Source organism: Mustelus asterias, chromosome 2 (genome assembly GCF_964213995.1).
Source record: "Mustelus asterias chromosome 2, sMusAst1.hap1.1, whole genome shotgun sequence".
In the NCBI taxonomy this organism is placed as follows: domain Eukaryota; kingdom Metazoa; phylum Chordata; class Chondrichthyes; order Carcharhiniformes; family Triakidae; genus Mustelus; species Mustelus asterias.
Window position 1 is genome coordinate 145,951,329 of NC_135802.1, and position 17,526 is coordinate 145,968,854.

Here is a 17,526-nt window from a genome sequence, read left to right on the forward strand (position 1 = left end):
TCTTTATCAGAGTTCCAATATCCCTCGAGAACCAAGGTTCCTTATTCTTATTCACTTTGCTTTTAATCCTGACAGGAACATACAAACTGTGCACTCTCAAAATTTCTCCTTTGAAGGCCTCCTACTTACCAATCACATCCTTGCCAGAGAACAGCCTGTCCCAATCCACGCTTTTTAGATCCTTTCTCATTTCTTCAAATTTGGCCTTTTTCCAGTTTAGAACCTCAACCCGAGGACCAAATCTATCTTTATCCATGATCAAGTTGAAAATAATGGCGTTATGATCACTGGAACCAAAGTGTTCCCCTACACACACTTCCGTCACTTGTCCTAACTAGTTTCCTAATAGGAGATCTAATATTGCATCCTCTCTAGTTGGTACCTCTATATATTAACAAAGAACAGTACAGCACAGGAAACAGGCCCTTTGGCCCTCCAAGCCTGTGCTGCTCCTTGGTCCAACTAGACCAATCGTTTGTATCCCTCCATTCCCAGGCTGCTCATGTGACTATACAGGTAAGTCTTAAACGATGTCAGCGTGCCTGCCTCCACCACCCTACTTGGCAGCGCATTCCAGGCCCCCACCACCCTCTGTAAAAAACGTCCCTCTAATATCTGAGTTATACTTCGCCCCCCTCACCTTGAGCCCGTGACCCCTCGTGAACGTCACTTCTGATCTGGGAAAAAGCTTCCCACCGTTCACCCTATCTATCCCCTTCATAATCTTGTACACCTCTATTAGATCTCCCCTCATTCTCCATCTTTCCAGGGAGAACAAGCCCAGTTTACCCAATCTCTCCTCATAGCTAAGATCCTCCATACCAGGCAACATCCTGGTAAACCTTCTCTGCACTCTCTCTCTAACGCCTCCATGTCCTTCTGGTAGTGCGGCGACCAGAACTGGACGCAGTACTCCAAATGTGGCCTAACCAGCGTTCTATACAGCTGCATCATCAGACTCCAGCTTTTATACTCTATACCCCGTCCTATAAAGGCAAGCATACCATATGCCTTCTTCACCACCTTCTCCACCTGTGTTGCCACCTTCAAGGATTTGTGGACTTGCACACCTAGGTCCCTCTGTGTTTCTATACTCCTGATGACTCTGCCATTTATTGTATAACTCCTCCCTACATTATTTCTTCCAAAATGCATCACTTCGCATTTAGAAAATTGATTTAGAAAATTTTCCTGAACACATTTTACAAACTCTAACCCGTCTAGACCTTTAACAGTATGGGAGTCCCAATCTATATGTGGAAAATTAAAATCCCCTACTATCACAACTTTATATTTCCCCACAGTTGTCTGCTATCTCTCTGCAGATTTGCTCCTCCAATTCTCGCTGACTATTGGGTGGTCTATAATACAACTCCATTAATGTGGTCATACCGTTCCTGTTTCTCAGCTCCACCTATATGGCCTCAGTAGACAAGCCCTCTAATCTGTCCTGCCTAGCATTGCTGTAACATTTTCCCTGACTAGCAATGCCAACCACCCCCCCCCCCCCCCCTTCACCCTTCATCCCTCTGCCTCTATCACGTCTGAAACATCGGAACCCTGGAACATTGAGCTGCCAGTCCTGCCCCTCCTGTAGCCAAGTTTCACTAATGGCTACAATGTCATAATTCCATGCGTCAATCCACACCCTCAGCTCGTCTGCCTTCCCCACAATACTCCTGGCATTGAAATAGACACACCTCAAGATTATTACCACCACACACAACCCTTCGATTTGTGATTTTGCATGAACTATTATCATTTATTTTCACCTCCGCTGCACTATCTGCTCTGGCACTCTGGTTCCCATCCCCCTGCAAATCTAGTTTAAACCCTCCCCAATAACACTAGCAAACCTCCCTGCAAGTATATTGGTCCCCTTGTAGTTCAGGTGTAACCCGTCTCTCTTGTACAGGTCCCACCCTCTGATGGTTATAAAATTTTAACTTTATCTTCTGGAATTATTAGAAAGCAGTTACTGTAAAATAAAAATAAACCCTTTAAGTTCTGTGAAGGGGAGTAGTTTCAATACATACCTAGGTGTTAGAATTTGCTTTGCCAAGTGTCTCATCACACTCAATTACATCTGAAGTCATTGACAGATAGGTATGCGTTAACCCTCCTAAGTCTTTCTTGACCTGACTGCAGCCTTTGACATTGTTGACTCCACCATCAAGCCTCCAATGCCTCTGGGTAGGAGGGCATTTGTCTGATTGAATTCTTATGCATCTAATCATAGGCAAAGTTTCACCTATAATGGTTTCTCTTTCAGATCCAATACCAATAAGTTAACTTAAACTTAAAAAAACTATTTGGCCATCTACCCAAATATGCAGCTCTCTGATGCATTTGCTTTATAATACTTCTATGAAGCATCTTGAGCTGTTTATCATAGATATCACAGAATCTCTACAGTGCAGGAGACCATTCAGCCCATCAAACCTACACCGACAATAGTCCCACTCAAACCCTACATATTTCCCCTGTTAATCCCCCTGACACTAAGGGGCTATTTATCATGTCCAATCAACCCAAGTCACATATTATTGGACTGTGGGAGGAAACAGGAGCAACCGGAGGAAACCGACAGACACGGGGAGAATGTGCAAACTCCACATAGACAGTTACCCAAGGTTGGGTCGCTGGGCACTGTGAGGCAGCAGTGCTAACTACTGTGCCACCATACACATTAAGGGCACTATATAAAGTAAATGCAAATTGTCAAGAATGTCAGAGGCTAGGTTAGGGGGAATAGATCAGCCAATATTAATTCAGCCCGCAATTTTAATGATCTGGGAAGGTCCAGGGCATTCCTTGTTCCTTTGTACAGTGAGGCAGAACACATCAGCTTAAAACTGATCAGCAGTTAACCATCAAGATGCATTATCTGAAGGTCTGCAGGTTTGGAGAGAAAGAACTTTACTTCAATATACATTCTCAGCATTGTGAGATTATGAATGACCCCAAAGGGGAAGATTTTCTAAAGAATATATGCAAGACCTTTGGACATGCACTATGGGTATACAGGAATATAGGTGAATGAGAAGTAGCTTCCTTGTGGTTAGAGTTCAACATAGTAGAAAGTGTATCACTTACAGAAACCAAACCTGATCATAAAGCTTGTATGCAGGAAACTAGTTTTTGAGTGTATATGACTAATAGTTATTACATTAATGGGATCTAGTCACAAAACATGAATTTGCATTATACACACACACAGTCTGAACCACAAGAAATAACAGTTGGTGTTCATGCCATTGAATTAATATACAAGAAACAAATTTAAACTAATCAAATTTTTTCCACCGTGTCTTGTAGTTATTTCTATCCATACCTTTCCAGCATTTAATTCTGAGATTGCAGCCAAGATCTGTTGCCTCGAGCCATCTGTCTTTACACCCAACTCCTTCAAATCTCCATCAGTTAGTGTCAGGAATGCTTCCATATCAACCTGCAATGCAAGAGCAAGTTTATATTTTTGGACACTTGAATAGCAGACGTATACTGAGCATCGTCCATACATGAATTCTGCCGGGAAATGAACACAATCTTTGTTTAAAATCTTTTGGTACAGAGATCCCAATTTGAAAAGCACTGCTATTAAGCAGCATTAAAAATGCATGCTCTGCTCTTAAGTCAATTCATTTTTGAAACAAGGCATCAGTTGAAAGTATACAATTTACATTTCATTGGTTTCAAGGAAATGGGTGGAGAGGAAATAAATCATGATGTTGAAAGAATGAAAACAAGGTTTCTCTCTTTTCCGAGTGTGAAATCAAACCACAGAGGAAGGAGTAGCCTGGCAAGGAAATAAAAACTAGCTGCAGATCCAAACAGATTCATAAAAAAGACAGGAGCTCCCATTTATTGACGTATTTATTATGATTTTTAAACTTCGAACAAAAATCCCAAAGCATTTCACAACCGATAGATTACTTGCAGTCACACTTGTTATATCGGCAAATAGAACAGTCAATTTGACCACAGTATGTCCCATAAATAGCACGGAGCTAACTGGTGAAAATATCTGCTTTTAGCAATGTTAATTGATGGGATAAACATTGACCGTGCTTTTCTTTAAAACGGCCATATCATCATTTATATCCACACAATGGGAAAAATAGGGTCTCAATTTAACACATCACAGAAACATAGAAAAGCAAGAGTAGGACATTCAGCCCTTCGAGCCTGCACCACCATTCAATGTGATCATGGCTGATCGTGCACTCTGTATCCCACTCCCCCCCCTACCCTTTGATCCCGTTAGCCACAAGGGCCACATCCAGCTCCCTCTTGAACATATCTAATGAACTGGCCCCAACAGCTCTCTGTGGTAGAGAATTCCACAGCTTTACAGCTCCGAGTGAAGAGATTCTTCCTCATCTCAGTCCTGAATGGCTTGCCCCTTATTCTTAGACTGTGACCCCTAGTTCTGGACGTCCCCATCATCAGGAACATTCTTCCCGCATCGAGCCTGTCCAGTCCCATCAGGATTTTATATGTTTCTATGAGATTGCCTCTCATTCTTCTAAATTCCAATGAGTACAAAAGACTCCACATACTACATGAAGCATCCAGTACTGCCCTGAAGTGTCAGCCTTAGTTAGATACTCAATCCCTGGAGTGGGGATATCAGTATGCATTTCTTTTAGGGATATACAGGAAATTGCCATTGCACAGTAACTACCTCAAATCCAACACCCCGAGACCATGCCAGATTTCAGATAATTCTGGATTTCGGGGTGGCTGGTTCAGGCCATTGAAATTTGGGTCAAGCCAGGTTGGAAGGGGTCATGGGTTGCTTGCAGCACAGGATACATTGGAGAAGAAAGCTGGTAACTAGTTCAGTACCATACTGTGTCAATGCAGAGCTAACTAAATTGTCCACAAATGTTATTTTTAAAATTCTACTTCAAATAAAATGTTACAATTGCAGGTAGCCAGACTGGAAGTACTCTACCTGAATGGCCCTTCACAGTTTTCATCCAGAGACAGCATCAATCCACATAATATGCTAGAGCTGTACAGGAATACATATAAACTAAACCCCAATTTAGCTTATATTTATTTCAAAGGTTGTGTGTGTGTGTGTGTGGGGGGGGGGGGGGGGGGGGGGGAGAGGAGGAAGAGAGAGAGAGAGAGAGAGAGAGAGAGAGAGAGAGAGAGAGAAAAGGCAAGAATTTCAATTTCTTGGTTCAAAATGGGTTACAGTCTTTGGCAACAAATCCCAAGGCTGGGATTGGATGATAAAATTGACAATTAGTAGCTGCAGCTCTCAAACTACACATTGAAACAAGAACACCAAAAGTGCAGTATTTCCATGACAAGTGTTTCAAATTGCACATATCATAAAGTTCAAAGAGAGGATACATTCATTTCTGAAAGACAAAATTATGGACCCAATTTGATACATAGAAACCCTACAGTGCAGAAGGAGGCCATTCGGCCCATCGAGTCTGCACCGACCACAATCCCACCCAGGCCCTACCCCCACATATTTACCCGCTAATCCCTCTAACTACACATCTCAGGGACAATTTTTTAACCTGGCCAATCAACCTAACCCGCACATCTTTGGACTGTGGGAGGAAACCGGAGCACCCGGAGGAAACCCACGCAGACACGAGGAGAATGTGCAAACTCCACACAGACAGTGACCCGAGCCGGGAATCGAACCCAGGACCCTGGAGCTGTGAAGCAGCAGTGCTAACCACTGTGCTACCATGCCGCCCAGTTCTCATGACCAGAGATGGAACGCCCTCAAACCGGAAACCCGGATTATGTTCTCATAATAAACCCCTACAGAATTAGATGGAGTCACAGGAACATAGATAATGAAGCTGCGTATCAATCGTAGGTTAGTAAAATGTGGGATATATTCAAGAAGTTTTACTGAGAGAGTGGTCGAGTAACTATTGCACAAATTTCTTCCACAATAGGTTGAGCATTAGAGAGGTGCAGAGGAGAGTTACCATGTTGCTGCCAAGAACATAGAATTTTATGTACGGAACGAACAGTTAACAGGCTGTCTTCTTTGGTGCAAAAAGAGACTGTGGGGAGATTTCATTGAGGTGTATGAAATTATGATGGACCTAGATAAAGTGTATGGGGAGAAATTATCTGATGAACAGAGGCATTAATAACTAGGGAAAAATATATTTCACAGGATTAGAGAAAAGTGCAAGGGAACTTTTCACTTAGCAGATATTGGGGGTCTGAAACTCACTACAATGGAGGTAGAGTCATTACATTTAAGGAAATACTTGGATATGCACTTGAAGTGCAGTTATCTCCAGGGCTACAGGCCAAGTGCTTGAAAGTGGAATCAAGCTGAATCAGATCAGATAGCAGATGCAAAGGGCTGAATGGCCTGCGTCTGTGTCATGCATTTTCTATGATTCTATGTTTCTTGTTGACTTTGGTAAAACTAATATCTGTCTGCACTGCAGATGGTGATGGATGCTGATCCAATAATGATACAGTTTTGAGAGTGTTTGTAGTTAACCAAGGCAGAGTGACAACATTTCAGCAATATCTGCCAAAAAGCTTCAAAGAACATAACAGATAAATATTATAGGCCATGCTTTCTTTAGCAGCCATACCAGAGTGGTACTGCTCAGACATCAACTACAGCAAGTGCTTGCAAACTCAACATTCGCTAAAACTGACACAGATGATGGTATTAAATAATTCAAGGATTTGAGGAACATATCCTATGGAAATTCAGTAAAATACTGAAAAAAGACAACAGGTATAACAAGGCTCCTTTTTTTTGCTTGAAGCTCCAATTTGGGCACAAGCATCAAATACACACTTGGAACAATTAATAGTAGTCCAGGTAGGAGAGATCGCTTACGTGATACTGTATATAATTGGGATGGTCATGAGAACAAGAAGTCACAGAACTATATTTTTAAGTGACTTTTTCCTTGACAATTCACTTCAGGCATTGCAAGAGGAATGTAAGAGATAGAATAAGGCTCTTTTGAAGTAGTAATACACGTTATAACATACAGAAGGTAATTCCAAAGGAACTGCACTACAAGGTCATTCACCATAAAAATACAAACCACTGGAAATCTGTCATTTGACCAACAGCATACACAAAACAAACATCTTCAAATATAACCACAGCAACAATACACCTCTAAATAAATTTTAAAAATCAGAAAAAATAGCTGATGTTTTATATTACAATGTTTCCTGGTTGTCAATTCAGAGTGCAGTGAGCGGATCAGGTTGCAGCAGGAAACCAGTTGCTGCACTGGTTTGAAGTGCAATATGCATACTATTTGCTCTATTTATTTGCAACACAGCGAAGGGCATTAGCTCGAGAAAGTTGAACAATTAATCATTTCCAAAGTTCTCAATGATTACATTAGATGTAGAATGGATTTCCATCTAATTTATTGCAGCAACAGAATAGCACCCCGTGACAAGTTAATTTACTGCAGTCAACTTTGTAACCGGCCTCAATTATAGTTTTGAATATCAAATTAGGTGAAGTTACACCTGACATTTTAACTCATCGTTAATTGTGTCTCTGCTTTCAATTTTAGATTGCTCACGAAAAAAGCTGGTTCTTCATAATCAATTCTGCAACAAGTACTATGAGAAACAATCAAGAACAGACTGGATAGACATTCTGTATAAGGATGAATACTCACCATCAAGTTATTTTCACAGCTAGAGAGAGAATTAAAGTGGAAGACTGCAGAAAGACAAGAGAGAGAACATGTAGAAGTGGGATGTTATACTCCATTGGACTATACACAGTAATGAACAAAAACACTACTGCAAGAGTCAGCACTGACAGAATCACAATCAGAATAGTTTTTAAAAAGACTCCCTCTAGAGGGCAAATTAAGAGTAATAGAAACTGAAAGAAAGCAAAATACTATTAAACAATTGGAAGCAGAACTGTGAGACACAAAGAATAGTTTGCTCTATTCACTAAAAATCCATTGAAAAATTGAGAAAACAGGTTTTAGAAGTAAGGAAAAATGTGGTTAAAGAACAAGTAGACCAGATTACTGACAAGCCCAAGACCAGCATTGGCAGACGATTTGAGTGCTGGCCGTATTCCTGCTGCATCTGAGTTAGGGAGTGGTCTGTGACCCAAGTAAATACAAGGAAGAAAAAAAGCCAAGAATTTTTGGCAATGATGATAGAGTTGAGGAAAGCTTGAAGTTAAAATAAAATGTAGAAATCAAATCTACCACAAAGGTAAGGTAATATAAAGAAAACTGATTATAAATTGTAAGCAATGTGACCATAATGTCCTTTGGCTTTTCTTCAATCTTTTCCACACTGATCCCAGTATACTCATGTAAAGATAAAGTTGAGAATCACTCTTTTTTAAAAAAAGTTATTTACCAAGTTCGATAAGGAAAACATTTTAAGAAATAGCAGCTGAAATTATAGGCAGGAGAGAATTAGAGTAGAAGGGCAAGCTTCTACATCATACACTTTGGAAAAGAATACAGCCAGTGTCAAAGTTGACCTCACAAAATAAAATATTTTGTGTCATGGGGGCAGGTGTATACATCCCATCTTTTATTTCCTTCTTGCAAGATGGAAGGTTCAAGTAAAACAAGAAAAATTCTCCATAATGTCATTTCTAAAGAATACTGGTATTACCTCTTGTTCTTCAAATATAGGTTGATATTTTTCCAGTGACAACCTTTTTAGAATACTGGATAATTCATCTGGAGAGAAAGAATTGAACATGTGATATTAGCTGATTTTACTTTAAATCATAGTTATTTGCATCACGTTGGAATTCAGTCAAGAACCTTACAATCCAAGGAGGAGGCTATGGATAAAGGACAAGTCACAAATAAGATGTGACCTTCCTCATACAGCTTCCAGCCCTCAAAGACCCATACTTAACATCTTCCTGATATTGTACTTCTTAGGATGTGGCAAGGAGACTTTAATGCACTCTGGCTGTTTGATGGACCATTACCTTTACAGACCAGCAGATGTAGAATTCAAATTAGAGATCATAACACTCAGTTTGCGGCTGAGAAATTTGGGTCTGAAACTAGCAGCTTACATTCAAATAAGGACAATTAAAGGTAGGAAGATAGAGTTGGTACAGTGGATTGGGAACTAGGTTAAAAGAAAGATGGTAGATAAGCAGAGGCAGACATTTCTGGAGATATTTCACAATGCTCAACAAAACTATATTCTATTGAAGAAAAACTATACAGAAAGAATGCATCACTCATGGCCGCCTAAGGAAGTTGAGAATAGTTTGAATTTGAAAGGCTGCAAAGGTTGGCAAGAGGCTGGAAGTTGGAGAAAACTTTTAGGAACCAGCAAAGCACAACTTAGAGGTGGAGAAATGCTGGGATTTTTTTTCTTCCATGAAATGTGGGCATCTGAAAGGCCAGCATTTGTTGTTCATCCCCAATTCCTCTTGAAGTGGTGGTGGTGAGCTGTCTTCTTGAATCACTGAAGAATATGTGATGTAGGTGCATCCAGAGTGATGTTCAGGAGTTCCAGGATTGTGAATCAGCAACAGTGAAGGAAAGGCAATTTAGATCCACGTCAGAATAGATTATGGCTTGGAGGGGAATTTTATGGTGGCGGTGCTCACATGCATCTACTATCTTTGTCCTTATCAATGGTAGATGTCATGAGTTTGGAAGGTATTGTTGTTGAAGGAGCCTCGGCAAATTACTGCAGTACCTTTTGTATAGAGTGCACACTGCTGCTACTGTATGTAAATAGTGGAGAGAGTAAATGTTTAAATTGGTGGACTGGGTGCCAGTTAGGCAGGCTGCTTTGTTCTGGATGATGTCAATCTTCTAGTGTTGTTGGAGCCTCATCCATCCAGGCAATGGGACAGTATTCAGCCTAGTGCTTTGTAGATGGTGAACAGGCAATGGGGAATCAGGAGGTGCAGGTAGTATTAGTTAAGAAATCACAATACAATGAAGCAGAGTAAACTTGGTTTTGTAAAAGGGAAATTGTACTTGACTAAATTATTAGCGTTGAGGATGTAACAAGTAGGGGGAATAAAGGAGAACAAGTAGATGTAGTGTATTTGGATTTCCAAAACACATTTGATAAGGTTCCACATAAAAACTTACTGCACAAGCTAAGAGATCATGGTCTTGTGGGCACTATTATTGGCATAGTCAGAATTGGCTAACCACCATGAAATAGAGTTGGGATAAATGGGTAATTTTCAGTTTGGCAAACTGTAACCAATGGAGTGCCACAAGAATCAGTGCTGGGGCCTCAACAATATACAATCTATATTAATTACTTGGATGAAGGACAAAGTGCATTGTAACTAAATTTGCTGACAATACAAAGGAAGGCTGGAAAGCAAATAGAGAGGAGGACACCAAGAGTCTACAAACGGAAATAGGCAGGTCAAATGAATGGGCAAAAAAATAAGCAGATGGAATGTAATGTGGGAAAAATAGAAAAGCAGAAAAATATTTAAAATAGGAGAGAGACTGCTGAATGATGTGGTACAGAGATAACTGGGCATCCTTGTACACAAATCACAAAGTAGCTAGGAAGACAAATGCTGGCCTTATTTATTGCAAGGGGGATGGATATAGAAGTAGAGAATCCTTGTTATGACTACACAGAGCATTAGTGATAATACATCTAGGCTACTATGTATAGTTTTGGTCTCCTTACTTGATAGATATATTTAATTGGAAGCAGTTCAGAGAAGGTTTATTAGTATGATTCCTGAGATGAAGGGGCTGTTTTATGAGAAAACATCAAGCCTATACTTATTGGAGTTTAGAAAAAATGAGATATATTCTTATTGAAACATGGAAGATTCTGAGGAAGCTTGACAGTGTAGACACTGAGAGAATGGTTCACCTGGTGAGATGATCAAAAACAAGGAGGAAGCACAATTTCAAAATAAGGTGTCATCTATTCAAGACAAATTAGGGATTTCTTCTCTCAAGAATCTTTGGAATTCCTTACTCCACAGAGCAATGGAGATTGGATCATTGACCATTTTCAAGGTTGAGCTAGACAGATTTTTGATCTATAAGTCAAGGGTTACAAGGGACAGACAGTAAAGTGGAGTTAAGATCAGAGTCAACTATGATCTTGTTAGTTCACAACATAAGCTCGAAATGCCAAATGGCCTACTCCAACTGCTACTTCCTTATATAAATGGGAGTCATCTTTACATTCCAAGATAAACCTAGAATAGTAATCAGTTCTGGCAGAGGAAATCAGGTCAATATGGTGCTTTGTCAGGTCCAGCAAGGTTAAGTCATGAATGGCTAAACCAGTTAAAATTTAAAGTTTTAAAGTTTAAAACTTCAGTTGTCAAACATAAATGTTTAACTTTGTGTCTCTTGGACTAAGGAAGCAGGAAAAGGGTCCATTACAGGAGGATTAACTAGGCAGAGTCAGCAATGGTATTTATGGGATAAGGACAAAGGTTGTGATGAGGGTGTGAGTGAACAGATTGGTAGCTACAAAAATGCTGTTACAGCACTTTCATTATCATGGGTATTAAATTAGTTCTTTACCTTTTCATAACTTAGGTTAGGTTGATTGGCCAGGTTAAAAAAAAAAAATTGCCCCTTAGTGTCCTGGGATGCGTAGGTTAGAGGGATTAGCGGGTAAAATATGTGGGGGTAGGGCCTGGTGCAGACTCGATGGGCCAAATGGCCTCCTTCTGCACTGTAGGGTTTCTATGATTCTATGAACTGTCAACAGTTGATTTATAAATTCTAATTAGAGTGTCAAGAGCATATAGGCTCTTTGTACCACTTAGTACAATGAAGTTTACCGGAGGGAAGTGGGGGAGGGGTCCCCTCCTAGCATATTTGCCTTACCTTCATCTGTGAGGGTTCCACTACTGGACCCACCACTGCTCTTAGACTGCTGATGTGAAGACGAGGCCAATGATGATTCGCCCTGGGGACTTTTAGGGGTGGGAGATGGTGATGGAGTGAGAGTAGGAGAGGTGCTCTTTGAATTTGATGATGTAGCAGATGAGGGACGCGGTTTTCCACATTTCTATATTACCAAGAGAAATAATTGATAACATTTTACACTTGGGTAATTAAGGAGCGACAACAATTTGTGTGTGAAAGTGCACAAATATTCTCATGTCCGTTCAGTATTAAGCAGCTAACATTTATCAATGCAGTAGAATATGAACACAAGAAACTGACAGATCAGTTAGACCTTCAAGTCTGTCCCACATTCTGAAACAAAAAACAACCAAGAAAAATCTACTCATCCTGGTTTTGAATTTTTTTATTTGACCCCATTCTCTGTATTTGACCCCCTGGTCAGACCCCATCTGGAGTACTGTGCCCAGTTCTGGTTGCCTCATTACAGAAAGGATGTGGAAGCCATAGAACGGGTGCAGAGGAGATTTACGAGGATGTTCCCGGGATTAAGTGGTATGCCTTATGAGGATAGGTTGAGAGAGCTAGGTCTATTCTCCTTGGAGAGGCGAAGGATGAGAGGTGACCTGGTAGAGGTGTATAAGATGTTGAGAGGTATTGATAGAGTGGATTCTCAGAGGCTTTTACCCAGGGCTGAAATGTTTGTCACGAGAGGCCACAGGTTTAGGGTGCTGGGGAGTAGGTATAGAGGAGATGTTAGGGGCAAGTTTTTCACTCAGAGGGTGGTGGGTGTGTGGAATCGGCTGCTGGTAGTGGTGGTGGAAGCGGATTTGATTGAGTCTTTTAAGAGACTTTTGGATAGGTTCATGGAGGTTAGTAAGATAGAGGGTTATAGATGAGCCTAGAAGGCAAGGAAATTGTTCGGCGCAACTTGTGGGCCGAAGGGCCTGTTTGTGCTGTAGCTTTTCTATGTTCTATGATCACTAGATAATTCTTTCCCCATCCTCCAAGCCATGTGATACGCTGGAAAGAGGCAAAAAACAAAAAAAAGAGCTCTGATACAAGAGTAAAAATATTCTGAAAATTACCAGAGCAATCAAAAGCAGGCCAAGATAACATAATGGTATACATCAAGAATCAGTAAATAATTCACAGCTCAATGCATTTTCAAATTGTTTTGCAAAGGTGAAGGGCAAGGATAACTTTTGAATTTGTATTCTTCACCTTTTGTCAATTGGCATAATAGTAATGCTAGCACAGCCCTTTTCAATGAGAACATAGTGACTTTTCAATGCAGATTATATATTTTTTTCTTGCCAAAGATGATAAATATATGTTACTGCAACTCTATGGCTTTTCCACTGTTTAATAGTTACCAATGCAGAAATTGTTGAACCAAATTTCTGATTGTGTAATAATCTGAATGCTCATAACAAAGCTACGAGTGCCATTTTAAGAATATGGTTATTATTGATATGGTCATAATTTTTAAACTCAGGACAAGTTACCTGTGCAATGCAGTTACCCACAGTTGGAGAGGCTGGCAATTCAGGAAGGCTATCTTCAACAGAAGTTGGATGAGGCAGAACCTCACACCGGTTTGTTTTTAATTCGGGTAATCCTGCTGCTTTCCGCCTTTGGGCTGCAATTTGTGACAAGACACTATCTGAGCTTCCTCCTGCAAATTTTAAAGAAAATAAATACATATTTTTACAGTTAAATTCTCAAATTGCTGGTAAGGAGTAACAGGATAGAAGGTTACAGGGATGTCCCAGCTAAAACCAGATCTCAGCCATGCTGTGCAGAAAGCCACTGAGGGCATTGGCCTAGTCTCATGACTTCCAGCAGCCCAAGAATTACACCAACTGAACCCTGAAGTCAGTTGCCTATTTTTCTCATGCTCCCATGGCTGGAAAGGCTATAGTCAACTCACGGTTGTCCTAACAATAGTAACTGATTATGTGCTTTTCTCCAAAGAAGTTATTTCAATTTGGCCTTGGAGATCAACAAATTTTCCCTATGGTGCTTCAAGAATTTTACCCCTTTTCATCTTACACTAATATTCTATTCTGATGTCCCTTTATATCAGATGTCACTAACTGATCTGCTGCATTCACATTTTGCCTAGTTGAATGATTTCACAATTTTTTTTAAAAAACGACATCCTTAAACATCAAGTACAAGCTCATGGATTTCTTAGTTACTGAGATAGAGATCATCCTTGTAGAATCATAAAAGACAAATCATAGAATCACAACGGTGCAGGAGGAAGCCATTCGGCCCAAAAAGCCTGCACCGACAACAATCCCACCCTATCCCCGTAACCCCACATATTTACCCTGCTAATCCCCCCCGAAACTAGGGTCAATTTAGTATGACCAATCAACCTAACCCGCACATCTTTGGATTGTGGGAGGAAACCAGAGCACCTGGAGGAAACCCACGCAGACAAGGGCAGAACGTGCAAACTCCACACAGACAGTGATCCAAGCCAGGAATCGAACCCGGGTCCCTGGCGCGGTGAGGCCTCTGTATTTGCCTTTGCCTGTGTTACATATTCTCTTTCCTCAACTCATTGGGTCATCATCTCCCAAGCTCTCTAATAACTCGCTGCCTGATTATCATTGTGTTGCTTTCTTTCTCATTACAATGAAGCAGCTCTAACCAAAAAGGTGCCAAAAAATACTCAATAACTGTGATAACGTACTTCATCCTTGCTGGACATCTGCAATGTTAGACATGATTCATCTTACCATTGTCCTCAGTCATCCATTTTCATAAGATTATACTTGCATGGTTCCAATTTGATCTAACTAATCTTTGTTCATTGGCTCCTCCCTCTTCCTCATTTACCTGCTACTACTTGGGTGACATCTGTACATGTTTCAAAGATTTCACAAAGTGCAAGGGAACTACATGTGCACAGTTGCCTCAGTCTACATCTTAGCTTCTTTATCAAAGTAAATAACATTAAAGTGGTCTGATAGAACTCTCCCTTCACAAATCCATAACAGTTCTAACCAATTAGTTTGTGTCACCTTAAATGTTCTACCATGTCATGCCAAGTGATTCTAAAATGTCTCCCTCGTTCAGGTTGAACATCCTTTATCCAAATCTCTGAGGACATTTTTTAAACAACTACATGTAGCAGAGCTACAGATAAGGTCAAGGAGGTAAGGTTAAATGGATAGTTCTTTAGCACAGCCACAATGCGGCAAACAAACAGTCTCTTACTGTGCTGCAAGATCCGATGGTTTTTCAGGATAGAGAAAGAAACACTAAAGGCTTGAAATGTTACCTTTGCTGACAAGTACAAAAATTAACTTGAAATGACCTTCATCTTTTAAAAAAGGTGGACTGCAGAATCCAAGCTGCTAGAATCAATTTAATCTCATTGATTGACTATCCACTCTTGACAACTAAAAGGCACTCAACGTAGACAAAAATATACTCTTCAAAGAAACTGACAAGAATATCCTTCTGACCTGAGCGGTTATGTGGATCACTGATGCAATGTCTACTAATGCTAACCACACCATTAGATCCACCAGAAGAATGCGGAGAATAATTGAAATGCCCTGAGTTTGGGGAAGAAGCTGGACTCCTGGCGAGATTTGTAATAGGAGGAAGTTTAACAGATCTCCCCATTCTGCTGACAGAGGTCTGAAACAAAAAGACAGAAAATGGTACGTCAAAATAAATATTTGTAACACTACACATTTTTAAACTTATTCCAAAATTCAACGTTATCAAAATAAAATCAGGTTTTGGGAAAAGCTAAAACTTCTTAAAAAAGTCAAAGGGCAACTTTCACAATATGTTTATGAATTATGATGCTGAACATCTTAATTGAAATAAAAAATAGAAAAGAAATGATGTGCTGCAGGTAACTACTTTCAAATTTTAACAGATAGAGGGATGGAACTTGTCAGGTTATTAATTGAGGTGTTTAATGTGTTTAAATGTCTACTCTTAACACAGATATTCACCAATTCACTTCAAATAGGTTAAAATTTGTTAAAATCAAAACATGATACAAATACATTAAGCATTTACCTTCTAGCACACAACCATAATTATTAGCCTACGTTGAATAATACGAATACAAAGATTTCACCATCTGACTGTCCAGAAATTCCTTAGTCAGCTTATTAACTGGGCACAATGTCTACAGAAGATACTTAGCTTGAGAGAGTTCAATAAAATTCACGTACCTTGCTTACCAGTAAGCACTTCTGTTACACTAGATAAATACTCTCCGAGTCAGGGATACTCATTTCCTCACCAACATATTTGAAACCAATTTAGTTGCAAGTGAATCAAGTTAATTAGTTACAAGAAAATAAGATCACATTGAACAGACAGAATATTCAGTTTACTGCATCTGATGCTTGGGCTTCAAGTACAATAGTCTTTCAGATAACTGATTTAATATGAAACTTGACTGGAGACCACTAAAGCACGATATAGCAATTTGGAAACTTTTTTTTAAAACACAAGTTTAACGTGATCCACAGGAAATGAGTTACAAAGTTTGTTCCCACCTCAATCCATTTTAGGTTTCAAAATAACCCATCAATAAGATTCAAGGCATTTCATACGCTTCTTAGCCAAATAGCCATCTTAATCCATCCGTGCATATTTTAAGTGAAAATTTTAACGATCGACAGGTTGATGGCCTCCGGGAAGTCAGGTCTTGGTTCTCAAGTGTCATGGGTCCTCAGTTAGAATACCTCCATTAAGAATAATGTTAAACCATAGTAATACCATGTATGCTAAGGTCCCTATTCACTCAAGCTTGCAGCAAGCTTCATTAATACCTACTGAAAGACTTATCCGGACAGACAAATAAATGTGTTACATCTGAATAAAACAATCTTACAATGTCAGAATTTCCACTGCTGTTGAAATTGGGTTTTGCAAGCCGGCGGGGCATAGATAGCGCAGTGTGCTCCAATTTTCCCTCTTTGTTCATTCGTGTCCTGTCAGAGCTCCACAGTTCAAAGTTTGATGGAGGCAAAAATGGAGGGATAACTGCTTTCAACTTGTCACTGGGAAGATGAGTGAAGGGTGCACCATTTCTCAACTGTAACAGAGAGGATATCTTAACAGGGGCGCAATCAATACTTTTATAGCTTTAAAAATCCTTATGAAGTGGATTGTATCAATTTTTACATTAGCTAAAGTATACATTAAAAGATCCAAAACACATTCAGCAATGAGAAGGGGGATGTAATAACCGGAAATGAGAAAATGGCTGAGGCATTGAACAGATATTTTGTGTCAGTCTTCACAGTGGAAGACACAAATAACATGCCAAAAATTGATGACAGGAAGGCTACGGCTAGAAACTATCATGAAAGAGGTAGTGCTGGGCAAGTTAATGGGGCTAAAGGTAGACAAGTCTCCTGGTCCTGATGGAATGCATCCCAGGGTACTAAAAGATGGTGGGAGAAATAGCAAATGCACTAGTGGTAATTTACCAAAATTCGCTGGACTCTGGGGTGGTTCCTGCAGATTGGAAAACAGCAAATGTAACGCCACTGTTTAAAAAAGGAGGTAGACAAAAGGCGGGTAACTGTAGGCCAGTTAGCTTAACTTCCGTAGTAGGGAAAATGCTTGAATCTATCATCAAGGAAGAAATAGCGAGACATCTGGATATAAATTGTCA

The 17,526-nt window shown here is 40.0% G+C and overlaps 1 protein-coding gene across 3 annotated transcripts in view; it reads right to left on the reverse strand.

The window, feature by feature from the left end:
• The window catches only part of anks6 (ankyrin repeat and sterile alpha motif domain containing 6), a 47,498-nt gene that overhangs the window by 5,210 nt on the left and 24,762 nt on the right, over window positions 1–17,526 (reverse strand). Inside the window, exons 8-14 of one of the 3 annotated variants that reach the window (XR_013495484.1) lie at window positions 16,738–16,941; window positions 15,341–15,518; window positions 13,364–13,533; window positions 11,835–12,018; window positions 8,641–8,708; window positions 7,668–7,711; window positions 3,335–3,451 (exon numbers count right to left, since the gene is read on the reverse strand). Coding sequence is in view for 1 of the 3 variants with exons in the window: in XM_078197878.1 (XP_078054004.1) it covers window positions 3,335–3,451; window positions 8,641–8,708; window positions 11,835–12,018; window positions 13,364–13,533; window positions 15,341–15,518; window positions 16,738–16,941 (921 nt within the window). In the remaining 2 variants the exon portion in view is untranslated. The remainder of the gene's footprint in view (window positions 1–3,334; window positions 3,452–7,667; window positions 7,712–8,640; window positions 8,709–11,834; window positions 12,019–13,363; window positions 13,534–15,340; window positions 15,519–16,737; window positions 16,942–17,526) is intronic. The other 2 variants (XM_078197878.1, XR_013495485.1) reach the window with 2 other exon arrangements.